This window comes from Amia ocellicauda, chromosome 6 (assembly GCF_036373705.1).
Source record: "Amia ocellicauda isolate fAmiCal2 chromosome 6, fAmiCal2.hap1, whole genome shotgun sequence".
Lineage (NCBI taxonomy): Eukaryota > Metazoa > Chordata > Actinopteri > Amiiformes > Amiidae > Amia > Amia ocellicauda.
In genome coordinates this window covers 11,093,532-11,108,210 of record NC_089855.1, presented here as the reverse complement: position 1 = coordinate 11,108,210, position 14,679 = coordinate 11,093,532, and the positions used below count along the sequence as shown (strand labels likewise).

The 14,679-nt window shown below is 39.3% G+C and overlaps 1 protein-coding gene across 5 annotated transcripts in view; it reads right to left on the bottom strand.

Moving 5' to 3' along the window:
• Positions 1 to 293: 293 nt before the first annotated feature.
• Positions 294 to 14,679, bottom strand: part of dcaf6 (ddb1 and cul4 associated factor 6) — a 40,662-nt gene continuing 26,276 nt past the window's right edge. For 2 of the 5 annotated variants that reach the window (XM_066706118.1, XM_066706121.1), the window contains 10 exons: positions 13,078 to 13,137; positions 10,102 to 10,216; positions 9,388 to 9,503; positions 8,617 to 8,953; positions 5,974 to 6,015; positions 4,146 to 4,284; positions 3,541 to 3,697; positions 3,064 to 3,152; positions 1,869 to 1,974; positions 294 to 820 (listed from right to left, as the gene is read on the bottom strand). In XM_066706118.1, coding sequence (XP_066562215.1) covers positions 756 to 820; positions 1,869 to 1,974; positions 3,064 to 3,152; positions 3,541 to 3,697; positions 4,146 to 4,284; positions 5,974 to 6,015; positions 8,617 to 8,953; positions 9,388 to 9,503; positions 10,102 to 10,216; positions 13,078 to 13,137 — 1,226 coding nt within the window. In that variant the 3' untranslated portion in view covers positions 294 to 755. The remainder of the gene's footprint in view (positions 821 to 1,868; positions 1,975 to 3,063; positions 3,153 to 3,540; positions 3,698 to 4,145; positions 4,285 to 5,973; positions 6,016 to 8,616; positions 8,954 to 9,387; positions 9,504 to 10,101; positions 10,217 to 13,077; positions 13,138 to 14,679) is intronic. The other 3 variants (XM_066706120.1, XM_066706119.1, XM_066706122.1) reach the window with 3 other exon arrangements.

The following is a 14,679-nucleotide window of genomic DNA, read 5'->3' as shown; positions in this document are numbered from 1 at the left end:
TTTAGAGGAAACTCCTTAGAGGATTCTACTAGTAGTAGGAGAATGCTAACAGAACAAGACCATTTTGAAAATTGTGGTTGGATATCACTCTTTCAAATGGTTTAATTGTAGGCCACAAAAGAAAGGATACCTTCCTTTGCTGACAGGTGGTGTTGTAGTGTGAATAAGGCATTCAATAGCTGAACGTAACAGTTCATCTTTGATCTTTGGTTCTCTGTTTTTTTTCGGACAGGGAGATCTGACCCATCTGAGGGAATCCTTGATTATCCTTGATAATGAAACGTCACTAACTCTTTAAACAACAAAATTGTTTACTTGAAAAGCATCATATTTATCCTTTTTTTAAATCTGCATGCACAACAGCAAGTATACAAAGTTTTGATTTCTTTTCCCTTCGCTACATTAATGAAAACTCACTCTTTAACATTGATCCAAGCTCAAACATTTTCTCTTGAAAAAGAATATTGCACTTTATATCCGCCAGCGCCGGTCATCCAAATCTTTTTTCATTTCCACTGTTAGATTGCCACAGCTTGCATTCACACCTTTTTTTTTTTTTTTTTTTCTCTCTTTCTCCAAATGCAATTCGTCCACAAGGAAACATTAGTAATAAAGTTATGTTCTTAAAAAAAGAAAAAAGGAAAAAAAGAAAAGAAATAAAGCTAAAAATTGCACTAATGCTCTGTAAGGAAAATATTCTAGTTTACTTGTACAAATCTCAATGTTCAAGTGCTTTGTAGCAAAAATCAAAATGGCTACTCTTCGTCCTCGTTCTCATTTTCTTGACCAGAACCTTCTGAGCGATCGCCCTCCGAATGGTCTGTGGGGGGAATAAAATGACAAGGGTTTTGGTCAATCATTTATATATGGATTTTGCTAGCACTTTGTAAATGCATTTTCCTACTGCACAATTTACCTTTTTTCCTTTCCTGTACAAATAAATCTGAAAGAACAGTCAGACCATATTTAGTGGCCAGATTCTGCCATCAGCTGCTTAGCCACTGACCGGTAACATGTCTATTAAAGGGTTACAGATTCATCCCCCGATACCAAAAAACCTGCCATCCAAGTACATGCAAGCCTTAAAGCCTACAACTTCCCACACCTGGTAAATGAACCAATGTTCAATAGAACACGTTTAATAGTATGTAGACGATACAGGAGGTTTCACAAGAAAGGTTTGTTTAGGCTGTAGCAAGTGGGCCGAATGGATTAAAATGCCAAGCGTGGCAGTTAATGAGCTCATACAGTAGTTTCCTTGTTTCATACATCTGTTAAAAAAAAAAAAAAAAACTAACTTTTTTTTAAACCCCACTGTTTTCTGGATCCCATGGCACGATTTGTTTTCCATTTATATTTGGTAGTGCAGTACATTTTTCTGAAAGGTATTCAAATTTTTTCCATGTCTGGGATGTGAAGCTGAATTATTTTGATCAGTGACCTGTATATAACAAAAAAGGGGAAACTAGACGAGATTTCAAATTTCAAGGAGTAGGCTAAGTATAATAAAGGTTGTACAGTTTTTGGGAATTTCTTTTAAAAGACTTTTGAAATTCTAGGGCAGTGTTTTTCAAACCGGTCTCCTGCCCTGCTGGTTTTTGTTCCAACCGATGTCAGTTACTTAATTGACCAGTATATTGCTTTTTATTAGTTCAATTAAGGGTTCAATTAAGACCTCGGTTGGAACAAAAACCAGCCGGGGCAGGAGAACTCCAGGACCGATTTGAAAACCCATGTTCGAGGTGAATCATGAATCTCACTTTTAGAACTAGCTGCTATATTTTGTGAAAACAGTGTTTACATGAATTCCAATAACGATTTTCTGAAAAATACTGCAGTAATCCTGCTCGTGTGAAGTGTGCGCTCACCTGCTCTAATGTGATTTAGTGAAGCCAGCATCCGCAGCATGAAAGAGGCCGGGACTGTGATTGTGTTTCTCGTCTCTTCAAGCATCAGCTCGTTACGGGTGATTACCTACAGAAAGGCAATTGTTGGGAATAGAATTAGTTAGAGTTGGCAGACTAAATACAGAGAAGTTTATTTTATTTTATGATATGGTATTGTTCGTACAGACAATATAAAATGCTAAACATACAATTATCTGGTCTCGGACTCAGGCAAGATTACTTTCATATTGTCAATACTCTATGCCAAAAGGTTGTATAAGAATGCAATATGAAACATACATGGACAAGGCAGACATGTTCTCTTCCTGCAGTGATATAATGATAAACATGACAGGTTTACAATTTCTCCCCCTCCTCCAGATTTCATTAAACTGAAGTGGAAGCTAAGGGACAGAAAGCAGGTCTAAAAATGGCTTTGCATGCTTAATGTTACAACCCAAGCCTTTACACCGCTCTGCAGTGGGAGCAAGAATGGGAAATACCCATCAAACCATGTAGATTTTAAAATGTGTACTGGAAAGGCAAAATACAAATTCTCCTGTAACAACCCACTGCAATGAAGTGAAATACAGAAGTATGACTTGCAGAGACGCATGTGTTCTCAAGCCAGTAGTGTTTTTTCAGGCCTTGCAGCAGTTCAGAGCCAGTGCTGGACCAGGCTGATGAATAAAGGCCTCATTCTTCAGGGCCAGAGGAGTCAGCGCTTCCATTAGTTCATTAGCGTTCGGCTGCCTACGGCTAGACCAAGCAAACCCGCCCCACAGGTGACACACCCACACCTCTGGGAGCTCGTGCCTGCGCTGCCAGTGAGAGATGTATGGGAGAACTGACTTTCTAACAGCATGAACCAAGCTGTTCTCTTAGGCATGTACAGGAGACAGAGGAGGGAAGGGCTCTTGTAAGTTATGGTAAAGAAAAAGATTGAAAAAAGGTCTCAGTGGTCCAAAATGCAGACGTAACTATAACTGTACAGATAAAGGGAAGTAACAACCATGAAAACTAAGAGCTGAGTGAAATATTTACCCTTTACACTCCAGCTCCCATTATTTATTTATTTGTATTATTTATAAGACGCAGGCCTCTACGCACAGAAGTTTGAATATTTGAATCTCTCCTGTTGAGATGCAAGGAAAAAGAAGAGCGAAACATAGCCTACCTCCTTGGCGAGCTTCCGGTTGAAAGCTGGAGACTCTTCCAGGGGTGACCAGATCTTGATATCATAGTCTATTCCGGATGAAGCCAGAACTGGAAAATACAGCCAGGCTTAGACGGACTTCACACAGACATGCTTGTAGAAGTTATGTCTCGCAGTTAAAGCACATGTGGCAGAATCCAACCCCAGGGTGTTGCTCCGTAAAACAGCTGACAGCACTATTTATTAGTGACATTTTCACAATGTCGTCTTAAAACACAACAAGGCATTTTCCACAAATTCTGAAACTAGGAATGCCACAAAAGCTCCCAATTTACGGACTTTACAAGAGTAAAGCTGTCTGGGATGTGAGCAGGAGGCCCTTTAGCTACACTAGTGCACTTTAAAGGTTTGTATGTCTGAATGTAGCATTGGAGACTGGGACTGCGTTGTCAAGGTGAAAGGCGCTATACAGAATTCATGCTAGTTGGACACACTTACTGGGGTCAAAGGGGTGGGGCTGAAGGCAGTTCACCACATGATTGTCAGCCTCCAGCAGCATCAGATGCTCAGCTGTGTGCCGATCCCAGATAAAGATGTGCCCACAGTCAGAGCCACTCATCACAAAGTTATTCCCCCAGAAACTGGACTCTTTTATCTAAAACAAAAAGGAGATGGAAGAAAAAAGAGAAGACGAGTAAACAAACAAACGCATATATTCCCACAGACAGACAAACAAACAACAGCAGCATCTGAAAATCCTTCAAGCAATTTCTACACGCCTGCCAGCTAAATCCTCTTTATATCACATGCATTCCTCTCTGATCCAGTGTGACTATTTGTTTGTTTGTTATTTTGTGCAAATAATCTAAAACATATGGCTATGTACCTTTACAGACCGAATCTGGTTTACAATTCCCAGATTTCCTTTAAAAGTATGAAAGTTAAGAACGAAATTATTGTATTTACTTTTCAGTCTTCTCTTCCTTTAGGTAAATGTAAAATGAGATGTTAGGGTACCTTAGTCTCAATAAATAACTGCAGAAATGGCCGGTGAGTTAGGAGTGTACATGGCGAGAGACGCGAGAGACGATATCCTACTGTACCATTGTTCTGGAGTTGCGATGGCCTTTGTAGACCATCTTGACGGTGGGCTTCCTGATGTTCTGGGTCTCGCTCTCCTCCATCTCGCGCCTCTCCTTCCTCCTCCTGAAGAGCTCCTGGATGCGGGCAGCAGCGGAGCGCCTGCGGGGAAGAAGCGGCAGCTGTTATCCTTCCCAAACCGACCACGCGTCACCCTCTCTCCCTCAAGCCGAGACGCTTCTTCTGAAGGCGGTGGGTAAAGGGGCGGACTGTACGAGTTTGCTCAGGTGACACCGAAAACAGCCACAGTTTTCACTTGTCAATTCTACATCTGTAAGTTACAGATCCCCGATCAGAGGTTAATGATATTATCATGAACTTCAGTGTGTCCAGTGAAACATTATAGTAAATCATGGATTCGTGGTTCAGTTTTAAGATGTGTAATAGTTATATTTGTGTATTTTGGAAGGAAAATTCTGAGAAGTATGATTCATTTCTGTAGCTGATGTTTATATGACTGAAGCTTCAGCTGTTTTGAATTCTATTTCAATTACTTGTAGAGAGATCGAAAATAGCACTTCCATTTTTGTTCTGGTTCTGGTTCTCTTAAACAGGGGAGGCAGTGCTCTTGGTGACCAAACTCTGAGGAACAAAATAGGCTGGCCATCTGAACTGCAAGTGCCTTTAATTTGAGAAACATCAAGCTTATTATTACACATTGTGAGTAAGAGCTTGATCACCGTTTGATTCTATTTTAGACGGATACCGGTCCTTCTTTTTTTTTTTAAACTGTGTATAAGGTATGCATACCTTTATCATACAAACCATTTGGATTATTTTAATAAAAGGTTAGCAAATTTATACTCCCAAAAGCTATAGTAAACAAGCATGAAACTGCTTTATTTATCTGATGTGTTTAATTACAGATTAATCCTTCTGAATTACACATAATTTATGACCCAGACTGCTCTCACAAATGCTGTGACTGCCCCTGCAGTATGCTGGTTTGATGAAATCATCTAATCAAAAGTCTAGGGCCCGGAGGAATCTGCAGTCCGGCCCAAACTAGTTTGAAGCAGATGCTTAAATTGCATTGATCTAAACAGACACAATAATTTAATTTTACCTAGAATACATGGCCTGGGTATAATTTCATGATTTAGGACCTCAATTAATTCTTATATACATATTCTTATATTGTTGTCATTGTTTTCTCCAAAATTTACAAAGCTGTTTTAATGAGCTATTCAACTGTATGGGATCGAGTTGTGCTGACATTTTATTAGCAACTGATTCAAGTCCTACAGGTGGTACACTTTGAAGGAAATATATCTACGATACACTTGCAAGCCCAGGCAATATGGTGCTGTGCCAACAGGATTTAAAAGTATTGGAGAACAGAAGGCTGAGTGTAAGAGTCACGTGACCCTACTTTAGCCTAAAGCTGAAGAAGCTGACGGCATGCCCTTGGGCACGCAATTTAAATGTGTTGCTGTCCTTATCAACCTAGCAGACCTGTCATTGCTGCTTACCTACTTTGTATGCTTTTATTGGTGCATGAATCGGGAGAAAAACTGCAAACCCCAGCCTCCTTTGCAGTTTGTTTTGAATGGTAGTGCATTAAACTAATACATGCACACATGCAGTGGCACACAAACAGTGTCTTTTCACACCACACACTCTACAGGTTAGTTTTACATTGCAGCTCTAGTGAGACACATTGATGCATAGCAAATAGATCAAATTAACCCTGGAGGTTTATTTTTCTATTTTTGTAATATTTAAAAAGTTAAAAGAATCATTCTAAGCAGATCAACATCACTTTAGTAAGAAAGAAATATATTAAATTACCTTATCATTCTATCACCTACTGCTGATCCTCTGAAATTAAATCTATTGGAGGGAACACAATATTTACAAACTTTACTTAGGAAACTAACTACAGAAAGTAATCTGTTTTCAGAACAGAACAATGCACATATATATTTACAAACTGTACAGTCACTTTTGGCTACAACAGCTAATGATAAAATATAATGAATATATGTGCATAAAAGTAAGTAAGGAATGTAAGGATCTCGGTCATCCACCTCTATATGAACAATTACATCATACACTCAAACATCTCTCCAAAGAGTAAGACATGTCTTATTTAGAAATTGATTACGATCCCACCAAGGGCAAATCATTTAGACACAAATCTGTAAAACACTTTCAGGATGAAGCAATTTTCTGTTGTGCATCAAAGGTTAGGCATCAAAAGTTAGGCTTTGAGCCACGTTTCAGGTTACACATTGTTTAGCTTGATTTCTCACGGCCTTACACGAGTAATATATCCTCATACATATCGCTTTCATTTCTTGCTGGTCAAACACCATAGTGTTTATGATTGGATTGATTCTCTGATATTCGTTCTGCTCAGGGCGTTACTTGCCATGGCTAAAGAAGTGCAGAAATTGATCAATTCTGCCCTTTGCTAGAATGGCAAATAATAAAAGCAGCTAATACAACAAGATAATTGTGCAGAAGACACACAGCTTGCAACAAGAAAGATGCTATAATGTGAAAAGGCAGGTGATATAAACTAATATATTCAGATGAGAATATTGGATATTGGATATTCACACTGGTATGTTTTCTCTTTCACTAAAGCAATGCCACATGTCTCATGTACAACAGTAACAAGCTGTCCAAATGCGATTAGATTTCCAACGTGAACTGGTCATATTGGAAACTCTGTTTTGTTGAGCATTAAGGGAACAACAGCCATTGATTTTTAAAAAGCACATCTATGACAAATTAGTTTCCTTGTTCTTGTGCTTTTCCATTGGTCTTCGCCTTTGAAGTCTGCTGCATAAGGAGTGAAACTGACCTTCAGTTTTTAAAAGGTTTTGTCTGTGTAAACAAGAGGCACATTCATCAGCCCCAGCACTGGTGTCAGTGCTGTACCTCATTTTTTTGAAAAGCCAATGAAACGTATAATAAGCAGAGACACTGCTGCAGCCAATCATAATAACAATAAATGATCATCATAAATGAAACTTAATTTGTTTCAGAAAAATAACCTAGTTGCTACCCATGCTGAATACATCAAGCTTGAGTTGACCCATCACATTAAGACTGCATCGCCAGGTCAGGTCAAGAAAGGTAGCCTTCACACAACGCGCCCAGGCTGCTCAACATGCCACTGAACGCAGGATACATTAGCACATTCAGGGATTGGCAGGCTGTGCTTGAGACTGCTCTCAGAAAGCATAGGACACTTCAGATCTGCTAGGCTTCTACTGTAACTCTCAGCTCCAGCACTTACATCAAACTTATGTGGGCCTCTATAGGGAAATCCCCATCCTGAAGATTTGCACAGTCCCTATGAGGGCCAAGAGCACTTTAATTCAGAAGTTTGCTGACAGGGCAACAACAAGCAAAGGCCAGAAGCCCTACCAATTGAGAAGATGTGTTTAGATGCTTATTTTCCCTTTATAATCCATTACGTCAAGGACACATAAATGTAATTGTATTGACATGATACTTTATCACACATACATAGTAGAGAGGCCTAATTAACCATTTCATTCCATGGTCTAAAAGACATTTAACTGAAGTTAATAATAAAGAGCAACCTCCTAAAAACTTAAATCATTTGAGAATTTTCTAGTCAAGCTTGTAGGATAGAGTTAAGCGTTTGTTCCCTCTGCTCACGAGTCCCTTGGGTACACTAAGAGAAGCCAACCACACTTAATTCTCCCCACTTAGAACAACATACAGTATCTACAAAGGTCAAGGTGGTACGCAACCAAATTATGTAAAGCAGGGCAGTCGAGACATGAACAAGCATGTCCCTTTCACTCTTCCTTCAAAGGACTTATTGTACACATCTCAAAATCTGGTTGGCAAGAAAATGTCATCAGGGACCTAATTCAAACACGGAGAAAACTGGGAAGGCAGCCGTGAGGAAGAACAGCTTCTCTGACTGGGTGGAACAAAGCAGAAAAACATTTTCCTCTGGAGTTTTTATTTAGTACTTGGTTAAATGCCTAGCCCTGCTCAGTAGACTGCTTTTAATTAAGCTTCCTTTGTTCGTTTATTCATTGCATGTGTCAATATAATGTGAATCCGAATGTTTATTTTAATAGACTTTTAAAAACTGAGGAGGAAGAAACACAGAAACATACAATGCATCCATATCACGGTTTGCATAGACACACCCGTTAATGTCTGAACACAACTACAGCCAGAAAACTAAAAGTTGTGAAGCAATATATTATTGATGACACTGTAGTATATCATCTATAAAGCTGACTAACTAAATCAAAAGCAACATGTTTTGCATATTCAACAATCATAAGGTGTTCAAACTTCCCTCCACAACAGCAGCTCTCACGAACTTACTATTGCACTCGGGACACAAACATCTCAAGTAAGAGCCCTTCAAAATACTCCAACAGAGGAGCGTGGTTTGCAGTACTTGCTGCGAGAACATAGTGCGTAACATACCTCTGCCCCTGTCCTGCACGATACCTTGCTGAAGGTATTAAAATGGGGTCGTCGTCGCTGTCATCCGAGTCCTGGTAGCTGCGCGAGGGCTGCTCCCCGCTGCTTTCTCCCGCCGGTTCGGTTCGCCGGCACGACTGGCTGGGGTTTTCCACAGCCGCCCCCTGCTGCGCCTCCAGCACTGGGGAAGAGGCGCTCTCTCCAGCCGGGAGTGGTTCTGCGGGGGGCTCGGTCACAGGACTGTCCCGAGTGCTGGAGGAGGCCTTTTCTGTGCTGCGGTCGCCAGCCTGCTCCACACTGCCAGTTTCCTGTGGCTCGGGCTGTACGGCCAGCGCAGACGCTGAGATCAGACAGAGGACAATGCATTTTAGTCTGGCAGTCACCATTTGGAAACGCATATAAGAGCTGAACAGTGCCACTACATGGCACTATATGAACAGTGTCCTAAATTCCTGACATTTTTACAAAGTAGGTACAAATGAAGGATACGAATTTCGATTGTCTTTTTTCCTATTTTAACAGTGATTGCATCATCATGCAGAGGTCGCGGCAAATGAGAGCTCAAGTGAAGATGTGATTTGGGCGATATGTAAAACTGATAACTGTGTAAGCCTACATGATCTGAAAGGATTTTAGATCAAAGTTCTCATGAAACTGAATTTCACCAATACTTTCAGTCTATGTCTAAACTCAAAGAGAAATTGTTGTTTTTCAATGCCTGAAGTCTCTACGGTATAATCAATAACCAAACAAGACACCAACAGCCAGTCCTACCTGCCTCCATGCTCTCCGGTGCCGACTCCTCTCTTCTCTGCATCTTCGTGGAGTCCTCTTGCTCTGCGGGCTTGCTGTGGCCACCACTACCTCTGGAGCTGGAGGCAGTGCTGCTCCTATCAGGAGGCAGAGAGGAAACAGTCACCCAGCAAGCACACAGCCCCATGGGAGGACAGGCCAGAAGCTCTTCACACCACCACTGTGCCACCATGGCTGGCCCCAACATTGTTTACTTTTCCAACATACTCTCGGTTAACCTCTTAACCTAGAAACACTGGTCTGGCACAGGCTATGCAGATGGAGGAAAGAATTTTCTGTGCAATAAATGATATGTATAGATAACCGTTAATAAACCAATCAGAATTAGCATTAATATTTAATTTAATCACCAAGCTTATCATCCTTATGGAATTAATTACAGATTTTCCGAGTCTCTATGCAAAATAATAGTACTGCCTTATAAACAAGTGTATTTTTACTTGCAGTAAATAGTTCAGTTCGATTTACTTGAGTTTCATGGTCAATTGTTTTGAGATCTTCTAATAACTTCTCTCTTCAGAACACAGGAGAATAAATGTTGTGACTTTTGACAAAATACGGCCACTGTGAGAATCCAATACCACCCCCAGAAGAAAGAAAGAAATATCAAATCTAGATACATTTAATTCGATCTCCCAGCCAGACTGGGGATATGTGCTTTGTGCTGGCTCTTACCACTCGTCCGTGAAGTCCAGTTTAATGGTGCTGGTCGTGGTGCCCTTGGTGCTATAGTGCAAACTCAGAACTGGCTCCCCTGTCCCAGTGCGGGGACTGGCACCTTCTGAACTGCCTGAAACAATCGCAGGGGTGGAAGGGGAATTAACATACTGGAGCCAAGAGGGGGCCCAAATCTCTACTCTCCTGTCAAATAACTAACGAAAACAGCAAATGTTGTATGTCCTTTTAAGTCCACACTTTGAATTCCTTTAACATGCTTATGATAAATGATAGACTACCATAAGGACAATTAGGGCTGTTTACAGAAGGGCTACAACATTGAGAAGAAAAATTTAATTCTGTAATTTCTGCCAAGCCTTACAGCTCAGCCAGAGTAAATCTTCTTCAGCCAAGCATACGTTATGGGTCTGATGAAATCTAATCCCAATTCTCATTACAAACAATTCAATGTCTGTTTTCTGCAGAGGCAGGAATGTCACTGGAGCTGCAAATTTAGGTCATATGAAATCAAATAAGTAAACCATGCAGTAGTGAATATAAAACCAAACCTAGGCTATTTTATTCAAGTCAAATTCTTCTACTGCTAAATACCAGTATGAAGATAATTTACAATATTCACAAAATACAAAGGTATGATGTTTAAATTATTTTTTCATGGAGATTTAAAGTGAAAGTGGAACCCCCTAAAGGTTTCCATAGGAAAGCACTTTGCCTCAGTATTTGCCTGCAACTGTAAAACAACTTCTGTTACAATAGTAACAAATCAATGGAAAATCAAGACCATTATGACTTCACAATGTACAAACTATGAGTGCGTGATCTTGTAAAAATGAACATCAACATTGTACTATATTTCTGTTTAGGTGAGTCACCAGAACACAATAGTTTCTAATACAGTTTTAAAATATTACAGCTGCTGCAGTAAACATTTTTAACCTCACCCCCTACACCAGCTAGCTGATTTCAAACACTTTGGGTTTTTGTTGGAGTTTTACTGAATCTCATATAGTCCCTCTTAAATTTCTCCTACACCTAGGCCCCTCTGAAACATCATGCATTACATACACGAGAAGACAACACAGCCTAGATCTCCAAGACTGAAGTATAAATTATAAATATAAGGAAATGTTTCTTGAGCTCAGCGTTACTTCTTAACTAATATTTATCCGGTCTGAGTATGCTGTCAGCATTTTGGTCCAAGTGAATACAGGATACAAAGTCACATATTAGATATTGATAAGAAATTCAGAGACTAATTTTAATTCAAATAATATTAACAAACTGTGTGTGCCGTTTTCGGTTTCAAAATAAAGGGCCTGTTGTAATTGAATTGAATTAATCTTTCTTTACACTTCTTTACACTTTTACCCTATTTTTGCTTGAAAAAACACACATAGATGTACACACAGGTGACACACACACACACACACACACACACACACACACACACACACACACACACACACACACGCATATGCACGCATATATTTATATCGGGGGAGGCATGCAGTGCGTGTCATGGTGAATTAATAAGGAGTATGTTAATTGACAAAAGCGTTTGATCACAAAAATTAGGTTTACAAAGACAGATGAGCAATAAACAGCATCACGGGACAGCACTGTGGTTTCATACCAAATCCCTTACAGATAAACATCACTTACAGTTATAACCCTGTCAAATGACTCCTCTTTTTATGACCAAATTGAAGGAATGTACACAAATAACACTTCAGGAAACAAGACTGAGCTTGTCTTTTACTTCTCTTCTAGCTTCATCTATATTTATATTTACTATTGATTACAAATCTCACATCAGTTCAAAACTGCAGGACAATATTTGTATTGCCTCTGTTTTTATTGTATTTTTATTTATTTGAATTTAAGGCATATCTGTATTTTTATGTTGAAGGTTTTGAACTGATCTGAGCACAAAAAGATGAAAAGCATAATGAAAATGGTAAGAGATAAATGAAAGAGAGGTTATGTCTAGTTTTACATGAAACACAAGCAGCTCAAAGACACTGATGATGGCTCAGTCAAGGGGCAAATCTAGGGACAATTAAACCTTTCTGTGCTAGTTTGCCTGTCTGGATGGTGGGACAAAGAACCCTAGCAGAAAAAATAAGACCAGAGAAATATAGTGCTTTTACTACTGACTTGCAGGGCCAATAAAAGTCAGTGGTGCACAAACAAAGAGGCAAATGGACCTGTGTATATTTTTACAGTGATGATAAAGGCAATGGGCTCAAAACACTAGATTTTTTTTTTTTTAATTAATTAGCAGGGTATTTGAAAATAAATTTCACTTGCAATTCTAAATGTCAAGTGGTTAAAAAGCAAAGGACAGAAGAAATCTGGATTAAGCTAGTCTAGAAGTAAAAAGCTTGACAACAAAATGGACTGAGAAATACTAAATTAAACACACGCATATATAGATGCACATACACACAACGTATAACTCTACACTGTACACTGTATACACACACCGTATGTCTGTAATGGATACACAGAAAAATCAACAGGCTTTTTTGCTTTTCATGCTTCCATCAAATTTCGAAATTAAAAGCAAAATGAAAAAAGCACATCAATCTCCAAATAATAAGAAAAAAGCTCACAATTAACACACAAAAAAAACGAAAACTATTGATCTATAATTGAGCATCAATGTTCTGAAACACACCATGATTTCTAAAATGACTTCCTTCATTCTTTTAAAAGGAGAGGGGAGGGCTGGAGACAGAGGGAAAAACCCACAGATGGAAGGAAAAAAGGAAAAAAAAAAAAAAAAAAACGATGAAGCCAACACATGCAGTATCTTTGATCTGTGCAGCGAGGTGAGACGATCTTGTGCACAGCGAACCACACGGCAGCAAACAGGCATTTCTACTTGCATGGAATGGGATGGAGAGAGAGAAAGCTTTGCAAACGTAAGGAGAGATGTGACGGGCTCGCCAGAACTCTGGCTGAACGCACCCTGTTGCTCATCGAGAGACATGGATCCGAGCTGTTTGTTAACCACAGAGGAGGGAGAATCTGTAACAAAAATGAGACTTTAACTAAAAAACTTAAAAAAAAAAGAGTAAGGAAAAAAAAAATGGAAGCAGAAGAACTTTGCAAAGAATGTCGAGTCATGAGAGGTGTAAAAGCAGCAAGATCAGCCAGTCGTGGAAAAGGACATAAAAAAACAGGTTCAATGCCAGTCCTGTGACTACAGTACTCACTCTCTACGGTATACTCTCTTGTATTGACTTTGCCTTAAATATACAAAACCGAAGTAGTTCACCTTTAATTAGATTAGGGCCAAGAGACAGTTCAATTGCACACTAAAAACAGAGCATCCAACGGCATGTGAGAATACCCAATTACATTCCACGTTTTATAATGACATTTCCAGCTTCTATTCAAACCTTCTGCCCAGCCCTTGCCCCCACCCCCCCTCTTCTCACTTACTTTAAAAGGAGATTACCTTTCCTAAATTAAAAAAAAAAAATGTTTCCATAATAATATAATTGGAAGAATTTTGTAAACATGCATTTCTATTCCACTGTATTCACTCCCTTCAGTCACTGCATGCACTGTTGTACACTCAAGCATGCTGGGGTCACACCAGCACAAGACAAAAACAGCAGGAACACCAAGTGTGCCGACAATACAACCATGAAGCACGAGGAATTTGTGTAGTAAAATCATTCAAATTATTAAAATGATAAACTGGTCAAACAGGTAAAATACTCTTTTTCTTTCAGTTTAAGATTTGACATTCGAAGCAAATCATGAAATTGGGGTGCGATGGAGTGAAGATCACAGCAGTATGACATAGCACACTGAAGCTGCAACACACAATTCACTGAAAGTGTAGACCCATAGTATTTCCTTATAGATATGCTTATCATTGTGGTGTCTGTAATTATCATTGTAGTTTGCAAGTTCAGAAACCCGACAAAATATCCGGCAAAAAAATAAGGCTGTCATATTCATTACTCAACAGATAAAGAGTGAGGACACCGGCAGAGAAACTCTGTCCTGCTTTGCAATGCTACCCAGCAACACCTGCAAAGTCAACTGATTTGGGCGAGGATCTTGTTTCGCAGGGAGCTCTGAGGAGCTTAGATTACATATCAGACATCAATCATACTGCTTCAGACCTGGCTTCTCACATGCAATGTAACTATTCCAAACTTAGTTCTTTCTGTTGTTCAGAAGCCACCATCAACATAACTCAAATGGCTTTTTCTAATAAATAAAATCATGAAGCACGAGTGCACTTATCATAGTTGTGCTATCAAAACATTTTCTGTATGGTAAAACTCCCTGCAGCTACCCAAAGGAATCTAGTGAAACAAATCAAATCAGGGAAATGACAAGACCAGCACAATACACTGATAGGCCTACAAAGAATATCTTAGACTAGCTATCCAATCAGAATTCACATGACCATGATGCACATTTGCTTTTTTAATTTATATTAAAAAATGTATGTTTTTTCCATTAACTTGGATTGTCTACGTTAGAGCATAACAGAACAGATTCTAAACTGGAGAACTTATACATGGTTTGAAAAGTCAATTTCTTAAT